The sequence below is a fragment of the Polyergus mexicanus genome, unplaced genomic scaffold, assembly GCF_030449975.1.
Source record: "Polyergus mexicanus isolate NDT 795.1 unplaced genomic scaffold, iyPolMexi1.0 SCAF_19, whole genome shotgun sequence".
Classification (NCBI taxonomy): Eukaryota; Metazoa; Arthropoda; class Insecta; order Hymenoptera; family Formicidae; genus Polyergus; species Polyergus mexicanus.
The window spans coordinates 5,470,210-5,491,675 of NW_027223339.1; the positions used below are offsets into that span (position 1 = coordinate 5,470,210).

The following is a 21,466-nucleotide window of genomic DNA, read 5'->3' on the forward strand; positions in this document are numbered from 1 at the left end:
TTAAATTAAAAATTATAATTTTATATTTAATTTGAAAGTTATAAAGAAAATGACTTTAAAGAATATAACAAACATTGTTTTTAGTTTGCGTTAAATGATACAATTTTATCAGTTTATATACAAAATATATACAATTTATAAAAGTGACAAGATTATGATAAAAAAATGACATTACCAATTTATCTCTCTTCATAGACGAAAAAATATTTCTAACGTTGTGTTGCTAAATTAAACTTAGAAATAAATTGTTTCAAGGGACCATTAAGTCAGTCATTCAAATACGCAATTTTGCTTCTCGTTTTCTTATTTATGAATTATTCATATATTCAATTTTGATACGTATATATCTATATATTGACGCGACGAAGATACAAAATTACAACAATTGCATACATAACATAGTGCAAGAATATCTTGACAAAAATTTTACTACTGAAAAAGCAATCGTTTCTGTTATTTAAATTTAATTTACATTTGAGTAGAAATTGAGTTAATTTGATATAAATAATGAAATAACTGTTGAATTAATCGAAAAAATATTAAAATAAACTAGATGCATATACAGCATAACATTTAAAGCTATTGATTTTGGAAGTGTATATTTGAATGAAAATCTAAACAAAATAGGAACATATGTAAAATATTTGTATATTTAATTGTCTTTTTGATAAAGAATTTATATATTCCACTTATTGATATTATATTAAGATAGATAATGAATCATATTAAATTAATTTTTCTAATTTTTATTTCTTTTAAATAATCATAATTCATAATTCAATTTTCATTTCACGAAATTGACAAAAAGAGCTGAATATAATTACTCCTTGAAGTCACATTAATCTGCAAAAGATTAAAATAATTGTATCAATTCGTATCAATTTTTTTTTACATTTGCCATTTTTTTTTCAACATGAAACATTATTTGTGAGATAAGCGCGTAACTCTATGAATATCGAGAAATAAAAACTCCGATGAAATTGTAAGCAAATTATAAAAACATACATCAAAAAAATGTAGTTATCCTTTCCGTAAAAATGTACAATCTTTCTTTCAGCAGTTGCTATAATTGTATTATTAGCATTTTTGGAACACGCGATACACAGGCAGTTATATACAATAAAAGAGATACATACAAGAAAAATTATTATTTATTCATGATGAATAAACTCTTTAATTGTCGCGCGTTCATTATGTATCTACAAAAGCCTTCATTGTTCAATACTGCAATCAATAAATCATCATTATTGTGATAATATCGATTTTAAAAATAACATATTTGACGTTATATTCAAATAACTTCTTTAGCAACTTATTTTTCATTAATGAATAAATATTAAGATTTATTAAGAATCTCTAATTTCTTGTAGCTGCAAAGGAAATCCTGCCCATAAAGAATTAAAATGAGATCATAATGTATATATATACACAGTAAAGAAAAATAGTCAGGTGCCCGCAAATGTTTTCTATAGATTCCGCTAGATCGGTGATTAAATATAGTAATTAACGAATCTCAGGATCATAGGAGTGGTAGTAAAGCGAAGAAAAAAAATTAAAACAACAAAATAAATATATGTATTGTTATTTTTAACATACGCCACATGCTGATCGCGCTCTGCACAGACCAAGCAAAACAGAAAAGAAAATATATAAGTATACTCAACGATATATATATGTCGACGCGATTTCCACACGATTCTGCCGCCAGTCATTAGAAACCAAAAAAATGGTCATCGATTAAACAAAAAAAAAAGAAAGAACAGAAAAAAGAAAGAATTAAACGAAAGATAGATAATTATAGAGTAAATGCGGAGCAGCGTTACACGTGACGACAGAAGGTGAATACTATCGCGCACGCAGATATTTACATCATATGTATACATCTGCGTACGTTTACAGAGATACATAGACAAAAGTACATTTAATGCCCGAACATAAGTGCGCGTGTGTACGCGACACGTACATACGCGCGCACATATAAAGCTGTCGCAATGCGTACGCGTGGGTTACCGCAGCAATAAGTCTCGATACTCTATTCACACGATTGTTCTCCGATTATCGAGGATTAAATGAATCTAATTAAAAGAGTGGGATTAATCGCGCCTTTCGGAGCATACTCCGATGATATTCATATTAAGTCACATAGAATTTAGCAAAAAAGACCGTTTACTTGTAGCAAAAATACTTCTCTGTCGCGTAGCTTATAATATAATAATTACAGTTTATAAATTTGTGGAATTGTCGCTCTTAAATTCGTGCTTTGATAAATTACATTTTACATTTGCATAAGTACCTTTTGTAATTATTTAAGTACTAAATACCGCATTCTCTTCTTCTCTAACTGCAATATCTAAATCTACAGAGCGACAGAGTTGAGTGCTGGAAGCAAAATATGGTGATATTTGATGTTGGAACTTTTGATATTCCGTGTGTATTGGCACATATTATTTAATACTTGCTACATTTTAAATTTCAGATTTTAATTAATTAACTTAATTAACATTTCAAACAAAGCAATAGAGTTTTCAGTTTCAATTTTTTATTATTTATTTTTCTTCTTTATAAAACGAAAATATAATTTTAACAACATGTGTGCATGTGCGTGTGCGTGTTCGTGTGTTAATTCAACGTGCTGGAATTAAGATCATATTTGCATTTAATTGAACACGATTCATCGTTTCGATAACTCCGATTGCGATGTATCCCATCTTTTAATAAAAAAAAAAAGACATACATTTATCCCAGGAGAGAAAACGGCAAACGAACAAATTAAAGAAAAAAGAACAAATTAGATTTCTAGCATATAAGAAAACAAAAGAAGCATGACAAATTATTAACGACGCAAAGACAATATACTCAACGGTATAACAGTAGTCTTACGAGATAATAATTCAAACATTTAAAAACAAAAAATATATTCAATAAATTTAGATTATAGCTGTAAAAATAGTAATTTAAATAAACGGCCGTGCCATTGAAATGTTGGTCGAACAGGATCATTGAATTGATCGGCTCTTATATTATTAATATACGACAAACTTAAAATTCATATTTTTCAGTTGAATAAGAATAAAGAATGTGTATGATTCATATTATAATAATACAAAAGATTTCTTTTCGTTTCCACTTCTTTAATATATATATATATATATATATATATGAGAATTATATATTTATAATAATGAAATGATAGTATCTCTTATAAATCTTGTTACGACATTTACAAACATTGGAGACTATTGAAACGAACGCTGAGAAAGATATCTTGTGAATGCATTTCTTTCTTCCGTTTCATTACTTTATTCAGCTTGCACCAAGCAGTTTATATTCAATCTTTGAAAACAAACATAAACAAATGAATTATTAACGTCATAAATATATTGTCCCGTCTTATTATGACATATATGTATATATATCTCATTTTTAGAAACGAAACCATCTCAATCAATGATTCTGATTTGACCATTTATTAATCGCACAGGTACTGGACTCTTTTTTATAACGAATGAAATCATTCGTACACACATTAGAGTCACATGTCTTGTAAAAACAGATATAAGAGTACCCAGGTGATTTGGTTCTGATCCTAAATAGATAGAGTCTGTCATTGCGGCACAAATGAGCGAGCGATCGATATCGGCAACAGTAACAAATAATCGCGATTGCTATCGCGCAAAGTGCTAGTAATACATGTAAAATTAATAGAAATAATGGTCATATAATAGTAATAATAAATGCCAACAATGGGATATTACCATCACTGGCAGACGAGAGTACTATAGTAATATAAACATATAATACTAATAATAAAATAATAACATAATCGTAGAGGATAATAATAATTCTAATAATAATATTAATCAACGTAGAGCAACAGAGGTATAACTAGCAAAAATGGATATAGTATATAATAATAATTGTAAATGTAGTACTAATAATAGCCATAATAAACGTAGGAGCATTAACAATAGTGTCAATGCATGTGCTATGTGGAGGACGTTGATGAAAATGACATGAACATAGAAGCGATTTTTCATTCGTTAACGATATTTGTGACTAGGCTCTATTTGTATGTACGCACAAGACTAATGTGTACGCGTGCTCGTTTCCTATTGTTAATTAATTGATTTAACGTATGTAGATCAGAGAATGTTGGCTATCCATGCATATAGCTTATATGTTTACTGCGACAAAAATATTGCAAAAATTAATTATTTTTTATCAAATATTTCTTTATCAAATTATTTATACGATCGTGATTGTTTGTATAGGCATGTTAAAAAGATCCCTTTGTATGTTGCAACTTAGCCTTTGCTAATTGATATTAGTTTCATTTTGGATAATTTCAATTTTCAACAAGATCTGCAAAATGCAAATTAATATTTTACAAATAGATTCTGTTCATGCGTGGACATTCAACACGATTCGAATTAGTCGTCAAGGTTGCGTAAGTACATCAATTAATTAATGGACACATCTTTGGCTTTCATACGGAGCACAGTGCTATCTGCTAAAGACAATCGCAAATATCAGATAAAAATCATTTATATGTATAAATTTTTTTTGCAATAACGCCGGTTGCTCCGTTTATTTGGTCTGGCGCACGGGTGTGCATGTTAATGTTGGTGACAAAACAAGACCACGTACATTTAATTGAATGACGGTTACTAGTAGTGCGGACAAAAGTCATTTTCTCGTTTCTAAGAGAAATTCATATTTTAAAAAGAAAATCATTGTTTCCTTTAAATTTGTAATTGATCCATTCAAAATATGAACAATATAAACTTTTTTGTAGTTACGTCACAATAAGCATTAATTTTCATTATTTTTAATGAAATTAAATTCTATGATTTGATTGTAACTAAAACAATAAATCACTCTCTTCATGCTATTTTTTTATTTTAATTCTCAAGCCAGAAACATTGATCGTTTCACTTAAAATATTCCAAACGTAAAAATATGTTGCAATAATAGAATGCATTCATTATTTAAAAAAAGAAACAAAAATTATATTATCATCCAGTAATTGCACGCAAGGTTTGCTTTGCTCAATATAAACAAGGTTACGCGAGAAAAAACGAAGAAAATTTTTTTCGAAAAATATGATGTTTAGAAGAACATATATTTTGTCAAAACTTGAAGTATGGATAATAATTAAGATAGATCATTTGACACGATAATAAGAGAAAAAGATAGTATGGAGATGTCTCCAGAAACATCGAAAAGAAGCTACACAAGATTCCGTTTAAATAGTATAAGCAAAATCCTAATAAAAGCGGTTTCGATGGTTTTCGATAGTTCTGACGATTGCGGGAAACATAGGAAACGATTTAAGATAAAAGCATTGTTTCAATCGACATTATAATAAGGGCTTATAATTCATAAAAAACAAAAAATTCCAAATGACATGTTTCTCTCTCTGCAAAGGGCAAAGATTGAAAAGTCAGGACAAAAATCAGGATATTTTTTAGATGAATTTTAGATTATTTTTTGGAAATTTCTGTTGTTTGGAATGTGTATTGTTATGTAACGTAATTAAGTACTTAGCATCTCGTGAATGTTATCATCTCAGTAATACCTTTGAATATTAACCAATTAGAATGTAATTTCTCGCAAAGGCTGAAAATTTTCATTATTTGATATTATACGAAGTGCATTAAAAGAAAAATTGTTCTGACAAAATATATATATATATATATATATTAAAATATTTTAATAGAAATATTTCGTTTATATGTATAGATATATATGCCATTTCTTGTAACGTATATAAGATTTAAATAAACTAAGAATAATAATTTGCAAATTTGGAATTATACAAAAAAAGATATTATTTTGTATTAATTTAAGATTCTACAATATGATGATTTCTCATTAAATAACATGCGGTCAACTCTAAGATGTTTCACATTTTCATATTAAATTAACATTCACGAAGGCGTTCATACATCCAGACTAGAGCACTTAGAATTACTTATTTTTAGTCACTAACCCTGTGTATATCCTTGCACGACGGTTTTGATTTGTTTAAATACAATTATCGCACAGCTTTGTCATGCAATCGACTTTCGCGTTGGTCATCTTGAACTGAAAACGTTTACAGTAATCGTTCCAATACCTGATTATTCGAAAACATTCACGCGACACTTAAAATTTTCTCACTTGCATCTTATCTGCATTTAAAAGCAAAATATCCAAATATCTATTTCATTTGAATCAAAGTCAATGTATTTGCGACATAGGCGTCGATACATTTGTTTTCTTTCAATAAGATTTAATAACGATCGCGTCGATTATCTTAGAAACAATGCAAAGGTAAATCTCACACGTAAAAAGCACATTGTGAATTTATAATTATCCAAGATCCCTACAAACCGGTTCGTGATCGACAGAATTTTGATCCCCCAAAACTCGAAATGTTTTTCCTCTTATTTCCAAGGAGCAAGTTTATATTCGGCGTCACGAATGAATTATTTCAAAATATCTTACGCGTTGATGCAATTCTCTACTCGAATGAATTTATCTTTTTCTTTTGGATGCGAAATTGTTTCACAATTATATAATATATATATATATATATATATATATATATATAACTCTTAATACATTGTAATACCCTCCTATTCCGTATTCATTATATCGTGCTGTGAAGATTTTTAACTCAAGTCGATCCAAGCAGCTTGTCCACATGATCGGTCCCGTATTCAGCTTTTTCGCGAAGAGCTGAGACTGCATAAGAATTGCATAAAGTGTGCAATTTGTAAACCCGACGAAGAAGACGATGCAAGTGCGCGGTCGGGAAACTCGTCCGACGTTAAAACTCGTTAAAAATTTCTCGCATCTCGTGTACTTTTCTACGTTCGCAAAGCCTTTCCAGTGGCGGCATAAAATTGGATACGCGCGTTAACGCGTAACGCCTGATGTGTTATTTCTGAACAATCCGGCCCAGCTTCATTTTGAGACCATCGGCCCCAGATCCGGTCCCCTATACATACGATACAATCTTATCACAAAGGTCATTACTACAAAATGTTTCTTACATTCATTTCTTCGCTATCTATCGGTTTTTGTTTTTTTCTTTGTATCCGTTTCGTTTTTGGTATATTTGCACGATTTAAAACCTAAGAAATCGCACGCGCGTCGGTTCCGTACGATCATTGTTCATCCTTTCGCGTTTCCTTTTCCAGCCTCCGTCTCTCTCGCATTTTTTTTTTTTTTCATACATACACATTATCTCGCCTACACGCCCAATTCGCCATGACGCATATATGTGTGTATGTATATTTATATATTATATAAACAGATGCCATGAGAAAAGCGCTGACAGCGATCTCGACAATAGAGCCGATAAAAATAGTTCTCAGTCGATAATCCGATTTATGAACATGTATGTAATATGTATAGTTATGTATAAGAAATTTCCTTTCACAGCTCGTGCCGCGGCTCGTTCCTCATCCTTTTGACCTCTTCCATTATAAGATGAAGAGAAATAACGCGCTAGTCAGCCGCGAGAATTCTCGTCGCGCTCTCGACACACACGCGTATACACACACGTATCATACACGTATCACACACGTACACATATATGTATACATACATATATGTATAATATATTTATATATCTGTATATATATACAGGGAGGGGTTGTGGACAGACAATTAACGTGGTGCGTTAGCTTCGTTCGAGGAACCCAGCTCGGTCGTTGGTATCCTCCACTTTCCATTCCACTTTCTTGGCTCTCTTCGTCTTGTTCCTTTGCACAATTTCTCGCTCGTGATCTTTCGCACGTACGTCCAGCATCGTGAATTCTCCTGCGGGTCCGACTTTTCGCGTGTGCAGCCGCGATCGAGAAGGTACAAGGCGCGAACTTTCGGCACGATTGCAAAATATGAGCGATGTCGCGCCTTCGTGGACAAGTGGTATAAGCGCGCGAAAGGTCGTGGGGATGAGATGAGAAGAGAGAAAAGGTTGACCGGGCAGAGGATCTTACGGCGGAAGTGAGAGCGCGTTTGAGCGGGTGTTGTTCTTTATACAGGCACCGACAGACACAGATAGACTGATCGAGAGACTGACCGGGGAATCGTGATTGATCAATCGATCGATCGAGCAAACGATCGATACCGATTTGACTGACTGAGACTGACATGGCACGGCGACTCCGATCGAGAGTACACGGTCACAACGTCACAGGCCACCTGCTGGCACACAAACAAACACACGGACAGGTTAGTCACCACCACACACCAGATATAAAGATTTATGTCCGGGCAAACGCGCGCGGTGATGGTCTTTTCGGGGATTCCGCGAGATAATACTGTGCCCAATTATCCGCAGACAATCAATCTTGAATTGACCATCGTGGGTATTATTATTTGCTACATTACAAATGTAGTGTGACTCGATATGATCAATTCTTTATGAAAATAGAGATCAATCAAAAATCATTCAGAAATCAATAAATATGTTATCGGAAAATTAAATATTATATAATTCTCTATTATATTTTTTTATATTGGCGTTGTTACGTAAAAAATAAAAATTTAAAATTATATCGAGATATTGTCTTTTTGAATTAATATTCTAATAAGGCAAGTGAGTATTTTAAAAGTTGTACGTCTGATAAGAAAATTGTGCACACACAGGAGTCACTTCGACCGTTAAAGTATTACATGAAAATATCGAATTTGATCTTTGCGGAATCTCCAAACCGACACCGTGCATCGTGTACACAGATAGATTTGCCGAGTCGTTCTCTTGAGACACGAGCAACGAGCATCCACTTTGTTCAGCTTGACAGACAGTCACAAGGAAAAAGAAACAAAGTGTTTGGCAGCGCATCGATGGAAACTCGTTGCTAATGCAACGCGGTCAGTGAAATTCGCCGACGGTTTCCGGAGATTCAGAGATTACATGCAAATAACTGCTAATAGTAGTTCAAATTACGCGCAACATGTCCAATAATCTTTTCATAGTTGAAAACTGTTTGTCCTCGATTGTCCCAAGCGAAAATTGCGACAACGATAGAATAAGAATAAGTAGAAAATTATTTTTTTTGAACGTAAATTACGATTACTTTCGGAAACGATCGGTTTACCCACCGCTTTCGACGATCGGCTGTACACTCCCCCCCCCCTCCCCCCAAAAAAATCACATAGCAATGTTAGTACTACTAACTAATAAAGCGTCGTAGCGTGATTATAACCATAAAAAACTTAATGATATTATTATCACGTGAGAACGTATCCAATTCTGTGCGCCTCAAACATTGAACGAAGGATACACGCGATATAATAGCTGCTGATACAATTATAATGAGTGAGGTAGATCCTTGTGTGTATCGCTCGTATACGTATGCCGATTCAACTGCTGGCTTAAACTACGTGGTTATTGAGATAGAGAGCTAGATAAAGAGACAAAAAGAGAGATAGAGAGAGATAAATTACAAAAATACACGAAGAAAAAAAAAAACAGAGAGAAAAGTCAAATCATCAAATGGTTACAAGGTACGATTCGTGAAACGCTGCGTGAAAATTCAAAGCGAACTACTCTTACTCTCCTAGGGGAAAAAGCTACGTTGTTAGTGAACTTCACGTACGTAATTTCACTTTGTGCAACAGTAAGTTAGCACAGAAAGCTTTACTGGCAGCCTTTTGCAACGAGATGTTGTTTGATTGCGTCACCCGGGAACGTGCCGCCAGGTTTTGCATCTTCGAGATTCGAAGAGACGACCATGTTTTCGACACCGTGTGATAAATACGGGCGATTATGATGATTTGAAAGACCTGTATTATGTTACCGCGTATTTAGCGATGAACATGGATATTGAATTTTCACCGCGTCTGCATTCATATTAAAATTGTTTTTCTTCGTATACTAAACGTTTTACTTCGTAAATAAACTGAATGCAAGAATGAACGAGCATGTTTAACGCTAAATATGCACTACCAAAGTCCGTTCCTACGTAACAAACTGTAACTCGAAAATCGAGTTGAGTCGAAACTCGGGAAGCTTTTTATTCATCTTGCGTGTGAAAAAGTCTATTTTGAAATATTATTGTACATATTAGAGCCATTTATTTTGAAAGCTATTGTATTTATTGTGAAGGCGAAAGTCGAATTAAGAAATCTATTTATAAAATAGATTATATCCATTACAGACAATCAAATCATAAAGCCTTTACATGCAAATTTATTTATCTCTCACGAAAGCGGAATGAAATAGCCTTTATAACTCTTGCATACAAATTCCCTTATGTGTTTGACGAGAATATAAAGCATATATAACATATACTCTCAACGTATGCATTAAAATTCTCTTAAAATTCAATACGCAAAGTCACTTTCGATATAAATGGCCCATTTAACTCCTAAATGGATTGCGCATTGTCTTGATTAATTATATTTCATCAGATTCACTAGATCTGTTGTAGGAATACCGATTAGAATGTTTGAAATCAGTCATTATAGGAGATCAAGTTGCTCGAAATAAAAATATGCTAATATTAAACTTACTATATTCGTTAATCCTATCCTATTTCCTTTAAAATTACTGGAATGGATTGTCGAAGAAAGTAGGATTTCTATATTTAATTCGGCACTGAAAGGATTAATAGATGTAATGTATGATATACGATCGCGACGGACGTGGACAGAATAGACAGATTGTTGGACTAAAAATGTACTGAGAATTTACACATGGGCGGACCGGTAGGTAGAAGAGAGAGAGAGAGAGAGAAGACAATTCGGCGGAACAGTTCGCACAAGCGACACGTTAAAACGATAAATTACGTTCCTGAACCTCGGAAGAAAAGTCAAGTCCGATGAACAAGAGAGTCTTCTGGATTATCACAGCCTCGTTTCGATAGGACGACGAAGGTGTCGCACGGCGACGTCTCTCCTCTTCGGCGTGCGAGGACGCTCGATCGTAGCCCGTTAGCTCGCTACCTTCGTGAAAAATACTGTTTGACTAGAGAACATTGTGGAATCCTACCGCCTAATACTTTTGTTTGTCTATCTAGACCTATCGTTAAATAGCGATACTCCGCTGCGAAATAATGATTAATTATCGCGATTATAAATTAAACGCGCGAGCGTCGTCCCGATTAAGGACGCCGTCGAGCCGAGATGTCCGACAAGTCCTTGGTATCTACCTACGAACGCTCTGTGACGTCGGCTAATAGGGCTTAGAGGCGTCCTTGGACCGTTTTAACTGGACCTTCAACCGCTTCATGCCAATCTGGAAACCGTGCATTGTTTGGATCGCCATTTGCGCGCTCGTTGCATTATCATACGATACGAAGCCTGAAACAACATTGTAAAATGCACAATTTATACATTCCATTCGTCCGTATCGCATCGCGCGATTTGCAAAGATTCGAACCGGAATAAAATTGATTCTTATTTTGTTTCCTCGGATAAAATATTTAAATATATAATATAGTTTGAATATAATATTATTTCTTATTCCGGAACGGACTGAACCAAAATTGAAAATCAGAAATTGTTTTTGTTTAAAGCTCTCTCTAATCACACGTACTCATTACAATACATCTTCATATTTAAACACTCGTCTTATTCCTTCCATTATTCGACTGTATTAATTCAACTTACCGAAGCATTTGCTCATGTGCGTGTGCTTATCTATGAAAACTTTGGCGGATATGACGTTGCCGAAGGGCAAAAAGGTGGAGATGAGATCCGTGTCGCTGAATTCCTGCGGTAGATGGTAGATAAAGAGGTTGCAACCTTCGGGACCCTCAATCTGCTTGTCTGTATTCGTGAACTTTGTCTTCTGCGTTGCCGCCGCCGCAGCGGCTGCAGCTGCCGTGAATGCGGGAAACCCTAAAATCCGAACGCGTTGTTGATGATACTTGTGTTATTTTCTTCCAAGTGACATAAATCGAATTTAAAAAAATCTCGTCGAAAAAGACACGTTTTTAAGTTTACCTTGTAAAATTTGACTTACGCTATTTCTCGATAAAAACGGCTAGATCAATATAAATCTACGCATTGGCTTAGCTCGCATATCCCAGCTTATAGAAACACATCAAACAAAAGCGAGGAGATATATTCAATTAATTGAGATTTATTTTAGATTTATTCTAAATCTATTCAAAAAATGAGCAAATAAACATGTATATCAATGCAGAATAGAATGAGAAATGTCATTTCATATATATTTATACGATGATTATGAAATTAAATTATAATTTGTACGATATTATAAGAAGATATAACGAAATTTTATAAGGTTTTAAATATTTGCAACAATGGTATTGTAACATATATAGTTTTATTTACTTTATTTTTACGAATATATTTTGTTTACTGGGATACGTGGATTACCTAATAGACACATGCGATCCAATTGGTTGTCTTTTTTCAAACATTCATTTGGTTCACTTTCATATTCCTGTGTTACAGGTATCCCGATTCTTTCAATAACTAATTCCTTTCATTGTAGAATCATTGGTCAATTTTAATATCTTGCATGGATAAAATTTAAAATTAGATAGCTGGTTATATATGCGACATCAACCAAAGATAAATATTAAATGCGAATAGAAATAAGATTTTTATTTAGCAATAAAAAGATAATTATTATCATGGTATATATATATATATATATATATATATATATATATATATATATTATATACATATATGACAATAATCGACATATTCTTCTTTACATAACTTTTTGTAATACTTTTAATGTCAATTAAATTGTTCCAGATTCTGTGTTCTAGATTCTAGCAGTAGTTAATCATATTATGTCGCAAAAAAAGTATATTAATCCGAAAGTGAATCATATGAATGACTTGACGCTATAGACAATTCACAAAAATATATATTCAGGCAGTCTACTTATTATTACTCACTATGCAATTCTTTCTTTTCCACCGTCACCGTCGTTTTTCCAATGAGAGCTTTAATACGCACAGTTCACTCATTAGAAGGTAGTATTTTTTGTGCGTTTATGTGCATACAAAAAAGCAGTCTTGATTGCGTTTAACAATTATTTTAGCGTTATTTTCTGTATATATCGTATAAGTAGCTTGATGCAAACAATTACCTGCATATTGTTGCAAACTGGAATAAGCGTTGCTCAGCGAGTCTTGAAGCCCGTTTAGCGGCGTCCCCGTCAAGGAGTTGAGCGTGAGAGATGTTACAGGACTAAGACTGCCTCCGGTAGACCCTTAAAGAAAAATATTATGGTCGAGTCATGTCACTTTTTATTGATCCCCAAGTGCAAACTTCGACGATACCCAAACCTAATTAATTCTGCGGTATGCCTTACATGCTGCGATGTCGCGAGAACATCAATCGCCATGACTTCGACTTTGTTATCACCATTAGAAAGCTACTTATGCAATACGATGAACGAATTTTATCAAAAAGTGAACTATTAAATGTTTATTAAATAATTATTAGAGAGTGACAATTCGAAAAAAATACGAGAAAGTTAATTAAAAAAGTTTCACGGTATATCGTTCCTTTCGGTTTTTTTTTTTTTTTTTTTTTTTTTTTTTTTTTTTTTTTTTTTGTTGATTGTATCCGTTAATCCAATCTGGAGTTTAAAATTGATATGCAATATATATATATATATATAATATTATATTATATTAATATAATATTAATATTTATTATTAATATTATATTAATATTAATTTTAATATATATATATATATATATATAATTCATAATATTAATAATTAATTATAATTGAAACAATCATAAATAATGTTGAAAATATATCTATATCTTTTTGAAGATACATATTTAAGATTAAGGAATATATAAAAAAATATTTATGAAAATTTAAACTATGCATAAATAAAAATAAATTACAAAAGTTGCAATATAGCGTATAAAATATTTTGCTTAATAGAAATTTATATAATATTTTTTAATAATTGAAATTTTTAAGTCTTTCAGGCATCGTCTTTATCCCCGATATTGACGAAAACATTTGTTATACGTCACAATACAATTAACGATAATAATTTAGAAATGAAATATAAAATACATTTCTATATATAATATACACGCGACCATATATTATATATGATAAAAATATAAGACTTGTAAATTAATTGCGGATAAACAAGCGTTTTACAAAAAAGTTCTACTTTTTTCTTAATTATGCATAAACATCATTGCCAATTAAATTTTTACGAAAAATCGTGCACCTATTAATTGCGATAAGCATTTGTGCGAGAATCATATATTCCCCCAAGTACATCTCAAATATACACACAGAAATATTCAGTCCGATATGTACATATTGTTAAAACAACAATTTTATGATTAATAAAGGATAAAAATATTTATAGGTTCCTACAAGCGCCAACCGGGTCTCGCCAATTAATGCATTAATTCAATGTCTGAGAAAGTTTTCACAACAACAATTCAACGCGCTGTACCAATCACTCACTAATTGGCTCTTCTGTTCATATCGTGAATAACATATATATAAAATATACATACACAGCGTCATAAAAATACTACTGCTACAATCTTTTAATTTACAAAATTCTCTGCTTAACTCGGAATTAAATTTTCTTCGGTGATTTTGATTGAATATTATATTTTTTTCAATGTCATTTAATGTTTTACGTTAAATATCTTTCCCATTTAAACTTGAATTAAAATTCTATTAAAAACAAAGTTAATTTAAACTTAATTAAAAAGGTTTTATTATCTATTTTTATTAAATTTCTAATTCATAAATTTTTAATTTCAATTTCAATTTAATCGAACATTGCTTTAATGTTTTAAAATTAAATCAAGTAAATAAGAACATCCTATACATATATATATACATATATATTTTTTTTTTTAAATTGTTTGGTTTTTACAACTGACTAGAATAATATATATACAAAGCATAAAATGTAACGTTGGTAACAGGGGAGACCCGTTTGATTAATTAAATCTGCGGTCAATAATAATTATCTTATATACGTTATACAAAATATATAAGAGACAATAATAAAAATTATACACGAGTGACAGAAGAGAAATGACGAGATAAGGATTCGAGAGGAAAATATAGTATAGTATAGTATAGTATTGAAGTGCGATAAAAAATCAGCCAAACAATTTTTCTTCCTATATGAATGTCTCACCTGTATTTCCTGTTTTTCCCAGAAGAGCAGCTACGCACGAAAAAAAAATACGCAACGTTAAGATGTATATTCATATAAAAGAAAACGAAAAAAATAAAATATGAGTGTAATCATTTGTTATATGACATATTTGGTACGATACAAAAAATAATAGAACATTTCCGTCTGCGGTTTGACTCCACAGTATACGAGAGCTTACATAATAGCATAAATATAATATAAATACAAGCGTCATAATTAATTAGATGGCAAATATAATTCCCGTGGAAGACTATTTTTCATCATTATACATATACATTATATTCTTATGTAAATCTGTGATAAGTTTTTATGATAATTATATATGTCAATTTATTTGTATTTAATAAATTTATGCAAAATTAAACGTTATTACACACAAGAGAATTTAAGATTCTATAATAGCTATTAGAAATATTTGGATAGAATTGATTCTCAATATTTGGAAAAAATATTTTAATTCTCGATCATAATTGTGGTTATTAATTATATAATTGATTGTATTGAAATGATTGGTTTGATATCTCGCATTCGGGAAATAATCTCTTAATATACGATGTATTAAATCGCGTAAGGGAATATTTGGATCCATCATGAAAATTGAAATGTAGGTAGAGGCAGAGGAGGAACGTGAGGGAACTTTTGGGAAAAGAGAAGAGGGGAAGTGCGTGCGCACGCGTGCACGCGGACTAAAATAAGCGAAATGGGGGAATCAGACTGTCAACACGATTAAGGCCCCTTTTGCACGATTGAAATTAATTTAGTAATTGTTAATACTGTACCAGGCAATGCGACACGTACATAGCGACATACCTGCTGTCGAATTTGCCAGGCCGCTTAATGCTGAAACACAAAACACGTTTGCGGTATTAACAAGCAGAGTCGGTAATATATATAGTATATTTTCGCGAAATAAAACTTTGGCGGAATTTTCCGAGTAATACTGCCAATATTATGTTTTTAATTGCGATTAGGAAATTGCAGAGTCAACGGTACGGGTTTGCTTGTGTTATCAAATTAATATGACGAGTCAAGTTTGCGAGGCTAACTTGGAATGTTCGTTTAAATTATAAAAAATATTTGTTTTTCTCTTATTACATTACATAAGTCTCTTACAGACAAACTATGCAACATCTGCTAATTGGAAAAAAAAAAAAAAAAAAAAAGTGGTAAAATATTTAAAAGATTGATGTAGTAAAATATCTAAATAATTTATCAATATAATAATATTTTTCAGTATTTATTATATAATTTGATATAAAATATTTATTATTTCTTTTTCTAATATTAAATTTTTTATTTTCACTCTAATATATTGCTATTTTATTTATTCAAAAGTATATTTCTTACAGATAATTTATATTTCACATATAGAAAACAAATTTTATTGTATAGAAATTGTTAAAATAATTTCGAGAATAGATGTAAAATCACATTTATTATTTTGCAATGTCACGATCTGCTGAGTTTTTTCATAATCAACTCGACTATTTATTATTATTATAATTGTTTAGAAAACTCATATTTATGCAATATTTGCACAATGTTCTACGTCTAAAAAAACGCAATGATGCAACCCGCATGCTTGACTTACTTTTCTGTTAATTTTACATAAATCATACAAGAAACATCGTATCGTGAACACGCAAAGTAGAATAATAAAGGTGCGTTAGTTCGCTTTGCCGATACTCATGAAAGCCGGTAAAGAAATAATTACGCAATTAACTACGGAAATATACATCTTACCTGCAGATTTTATACATTTACATGGTTCAAACACATACAATATAAAAAAAGATGTCACTGAAAATTTCGATATAATTTATTTAGTATGTTGTTTTTGGCAACGATTTAATTATTTCACGATTAATCATTTTACTTTAATTCAGGCTCAATCGCCAAATTCATTTAATGAAAGAAACAAGTATAACGAGTTTGATTATTTTATCGCGCATAATAATAAAAATAATAATCTTTATAATAATTATATATATGCAAGAATAATTTTACAAATTACTTTAGAGATTTGGTATCAAATACGCATTGTATCTAATCTAAACTAACATTTATAAAATAACATTTCGATCAAATATATGCTTATATATTGCAGTTATATATTACTTATATATTGTTTTATATTTATACTTTGAATTTGGCGATTAAGTTTATATATCGCATTTTTCACGACCTACAATTGATTCAAATTTCAGAAGTCAGTCGAGATTTAAAATCGCGTGACGATATAAATTATTGTATTGGAATGACAATTTTAATATATATATATATATATATATATATAGGTAATATAAATATATATTAGGTAATTTAAATATCTAATAAATATTATCATTTCGAAACTGCATGTGTTTTTAGTACAAAATATACACACACATATATATATACACACACACACACACACAACATGCAAATGTAAAGTTAAAATTGAACATGTAATCGGAAAATATTTTTTTCCTCTCGACTGACTTCTAGCATGCATTGTTTACAATTGTGCGTTACGTCTTGGAATATCCGAACACCCCATTGTACCCCGTGGTATTACAATTAAAGTCTGTTAATACACTTTTCGAGAACAAGTATAGACACGCCGTTGCATTATTACTGTCACCGTAATGTCGCAACGCGAAACTTCGGCTCACTTTATCCATGCAATACCTACAAAAGCGTGGACAGTTCACCCGTTTGCCTGAAACTTCAACAACGCATGCGATCATTAAAGTCCGACTATGCTCAAGCGAATTTACCGTCTAGCGCGAGTAGTAACATACGTGATGCATAAGCATATGGATGGTTTGTACAATTGATGGGAGAACGTTTATATATAACGTATGGTTCGAAGTTACGCATGTAATTCGGAGCACTGAATAGTTCCGCACGGAACTTACAGCTGTACGTTAATGTACGATAATATGTTCTCCGATTATACATTTCGCGAAATATTCTCTACTCACTGTTTGGCGACACCTGGAGGTTGCCGTTTCCGCCGGTCATAGCTGCCAGAGTGACGAGGTTCTGCATACTCATCGGCGATACGCCCGCGTTCGCTGCAACATAACGCGCCAAAATTTACCGTCGAGAGTCTCGACGTTAATCATCTAAATTTGTAAACTGCGATAATTTTGGGATAATATAACATATCTTTATTTGTTGGTTGACGCAACGAGAACTTGTGTGAATTAAGCTTTGCCTAATTTGAAATAAATTCAACAGCATACGGACAAATTTTTTACCCTAATCTTTTTCAATGATATTTTTTGATAGTATATTGAGGACACATCAATTATCATTATTGAATTAAATTTGACTTGGAAGATCTTTTCGAATGTAATACAAATTTTAAGCTTGACTGTATATCGAAAGTAGACAACACGTCATTTCCAACCTGATTCGTATACATTCATTGCGTGAATTTATTGCGTGATTCTAGAATATCATCGAATGATCATACGTTCCGCAACAATGAACGGTAAACACATATCTCGGAATAAAGTTAATGATAGACACGGTTTTGGCATCATTGTTCTGGCATCCTTCCCAATCCCATAAAACATAGAATTTTATTATTGCGAAGCAAGCTAACGTAGGACATTCCGTTATAATTTTCGAAAAGATATGATTCACGTGGGACTCGATCGGAAATTGAAGAACGTAAGCGTGAAATAATATAATTTATTCTGACACTAATATAATGGAGGAATATAAAATGCGTGAAAGAATAATTTCAGAGAAGAAACGGATAAAATCTGATTTCTCTGACAAAAGCAGATCTATCGTATTCTATAGAGCTCCTATCTATAGCATCGGGACAATGGTGCGCCTGACACATTTTTAAGCAAAAGCGGATTTACATCTCCCGCGAGGAATTATATATTTAAATTTGTCCCTAAGATTTACGTTTTTAATTCGCTCGCAAAAATAAGACTTTTATAAGTATTGGAAGGTTAAGCGTAAAGTGGGGTCAAAAGGTAACGCGTCAATTTAAATATACACATTTGAAGAAGAGAGAGATAAGTTTAAGAATCTTACACGTTAATTATTCTAATATCAAAAACATAAAACAGTTGACGCAACTTGTGCGATGGTAAAATGCAAATGCATAAAGCGGATAGATAATGTGCATTTTGAACGCATAATTTATTATAAAACATATATGTGTGAAAAAGACGCAAGAACTATCAATATATACAATTTTACTTCTCATCTGATTATTTTATTTATCTGGCAATAAAAAAAAAGATCTATTAAATTGATATCAAATATGTTTACGATATACTAATTTTTTGACGATTTCAATATATATTCGTGCATTCCATACACACATACACACACACACACACACACACACACACACACACACACACACACACACACACAAATACGTTTTTAAATCAAGTTAAATACAAATTTGTAAATAATCATTAGGATAATGTCGATGCAATGGAGGCAAGAATATTGATTACTTCTTTTTTTAATTAATAATAATCGAATACGGTTATCTTGGAGAAAGAGCTCTTTTTTTTTTTTTTTTTTTTTAATCTCTGCAAAATCTGTCAATTGTATCTAATTTGTAATCGAAAAGCGGCAGTACAATGAATGCGAATAAGCAAAAATAAAAATGGATAACAACCAATCGACACTGACCATACTCACCAGCGGTGTTGCTCAGAGACGCGAGGGTGGCCAGACTTTGTAGATTCGCAGGATTGATTTCCGCCGGACTGGGTACAGCGGGGGGTGCTGCGTGCGCGGGGGTTGCCGCTCCAAGGCCAAGGTGTTGTTGTAATAGCAATTGATGTTGCACATTCGACAATGCATTCGCCGCCCCCGCGTTAGCGGTGACTGGAGTCGCGGCGCTCGTTGTCGCCTGCAATTGTTGCAGCAGCTGCAACGATGCAGGCGCCAAGGTATGCGCGTCATTCTGTGATAGCATAGTAAACGAAATTTTCATCATCCAACTACGCGATCATTGTTTTATCAATATAAATTCTTTATAATATCAGCATGAGAAATTTTTATACATTTTTCGAGAACATCTCATCATTTTTACTCGGCCAAGAATCTTCGATTGTTTTAAATGGTTTTATAAATGATTTATAAATCTAATTTCTTTCTCTGTTAGGATTTTTAAATATCTTCACAGATCCCAAATCCGCTTTCTCGGTGAATTTTTGCTGAGAAAATATCGATTGCAAATTCGACAGGAGAAATATGCTTTCTCTTGTGAAGTTTTATGCAAATCTCGCGAAACGTTTAATAAAAACAAAGGCTTTAGTGCAGGTAGTCGCGTTGAACTGCATTATATGCGTTCGAAGAATACGGGCCGTGTTCTTCGAAAAAGTCTCAGTCCCTTTTTTTTTTTTCATATATTTTGCATAACAAAATTGAGGTCGCCGTGTAGAAAGTCTCAAAGGCTAGATAATGCATACGAGTGTAAGGCGCTCAAACGATAGAACCATGAAGAGCATTCTCGTTCTCAATGCAAATGGAATCTTTGATACACCGGCCGAAGAGCTTTTATTATAAAATATTAAGCACACGTACGGTCAGGTAATGCGGCGCGATGTTGACTCCCGCGATATTCCAGAGATTCGACTGGAGTTGCTGCATCCTTTTCTGGTCCTTTTCCTTTTGCGTATCGGCGAATTTTACGACTAACGGCGACGAACAACCCTGAAAATTGTGTAATAATGACTTAATCATAAATGTGAAATGTAAGAAATGTCGATTGTTATCGCAATTAGAATTCGATATCTCGACGATTATATAAAATACATGTAAATTTGATAAAAAATTAATAATATATAATTTCAAATAATTATTTTCTTATATAAAAAATTATTACTTATATAAATATATTTTCTTAAAATAAAACTTTTCTGTAATATAAAAACACGAAAGTACAATACAACGCACAGTAAGAATAAGTGTTGGAGATATCAATTCTCTAATAAATTCTTATAGTTTTTTTGAAATAATGCATCAAATTTTCTTCATATCAATAGCTGAGTATTTCAAAATTAAAGCAACCAATGTTGTGATTTAAAGGTAAAAAAAAATATATAATATTTCTCTTCTATTTTCTGTTTTAAATTTAAGAGATATTCATATTTCGAGAATTGTGTCAACATTTCCAATGATATATTTTATGTCTTGCTTTCTTAAATTCATGAAAAAGTTCTTCCGCCATAGTTCGATATTCTTCTCATTAGCTTCGAACTTCTATCAGAGTTTGCTCCGAGTGTCGTTTTACACCTGAATCCCATATCCCTACGTCCAATGCATTATTGGTTCAAGTCCAA

General features: G+C 32.0%; 1 protein-coding gene across 30 annotated transcripts in view; it reads right to left on the minus strand.

Moving 5' to 3' along the window:
* Window positions 1-1,552: 1,552 nt before the first annotated feature.
* The window catches only part of LOC138941526 (CUGBP Elav-like family member 1), a 495,676-nt gene continuing 475,762 nt past the window's right edge, over window positions 1,553-21,466 (minus strand). For 17 of the 30 annotated variants that reach the window (XM_070311285.1, XM_070311298.1, XM_070311293.1 and 14 more), the window contains 9 exons: window positions 20,709-20,837; window positions 19,809-20,085; window positions 18,119-18,211; window positions 15,951-15,992; window positions 15,132-15,161; window positions 13,076-13,198; window positions 12,882-12,929; window positions 11,611-11,841; window positions 1,553-11,301 (listed from right to left, as the gene is read on the minus strand). In XM_070311285.1, coding sequence (XP_070167386.1) covers window positions 11,174-11,301; window positions 11,611-11,841; window positions 12,882-12,929; window positions 13,076-13,198; window positions 15,132-15,161; window positions 15,951-15,992; window positions 18,119-18,211; window positions 19,809-20,085; window positions 20,709-20,837 — 1,101 coding nt within the window. In that variant the 3' untranslated portion in view covers window positions 1,553-11,173. The remainder of the gene's footprint in view (window positions 11,302-11,610; window positions 11,842-12,881; window positions 12,930-13,075; window positions 13,199-15,131; window positions 15,162-15,950; window positions 15,993-18,118; window positions 18,212-19,808; window positions 20,086-20,708; window positions 20,838-21,466) is intronic. The other 13 variants (XM_070311300.1, XM_070311286.1, XM_070311280.1 and 10 more) reach the window with 12 other exon arrangements.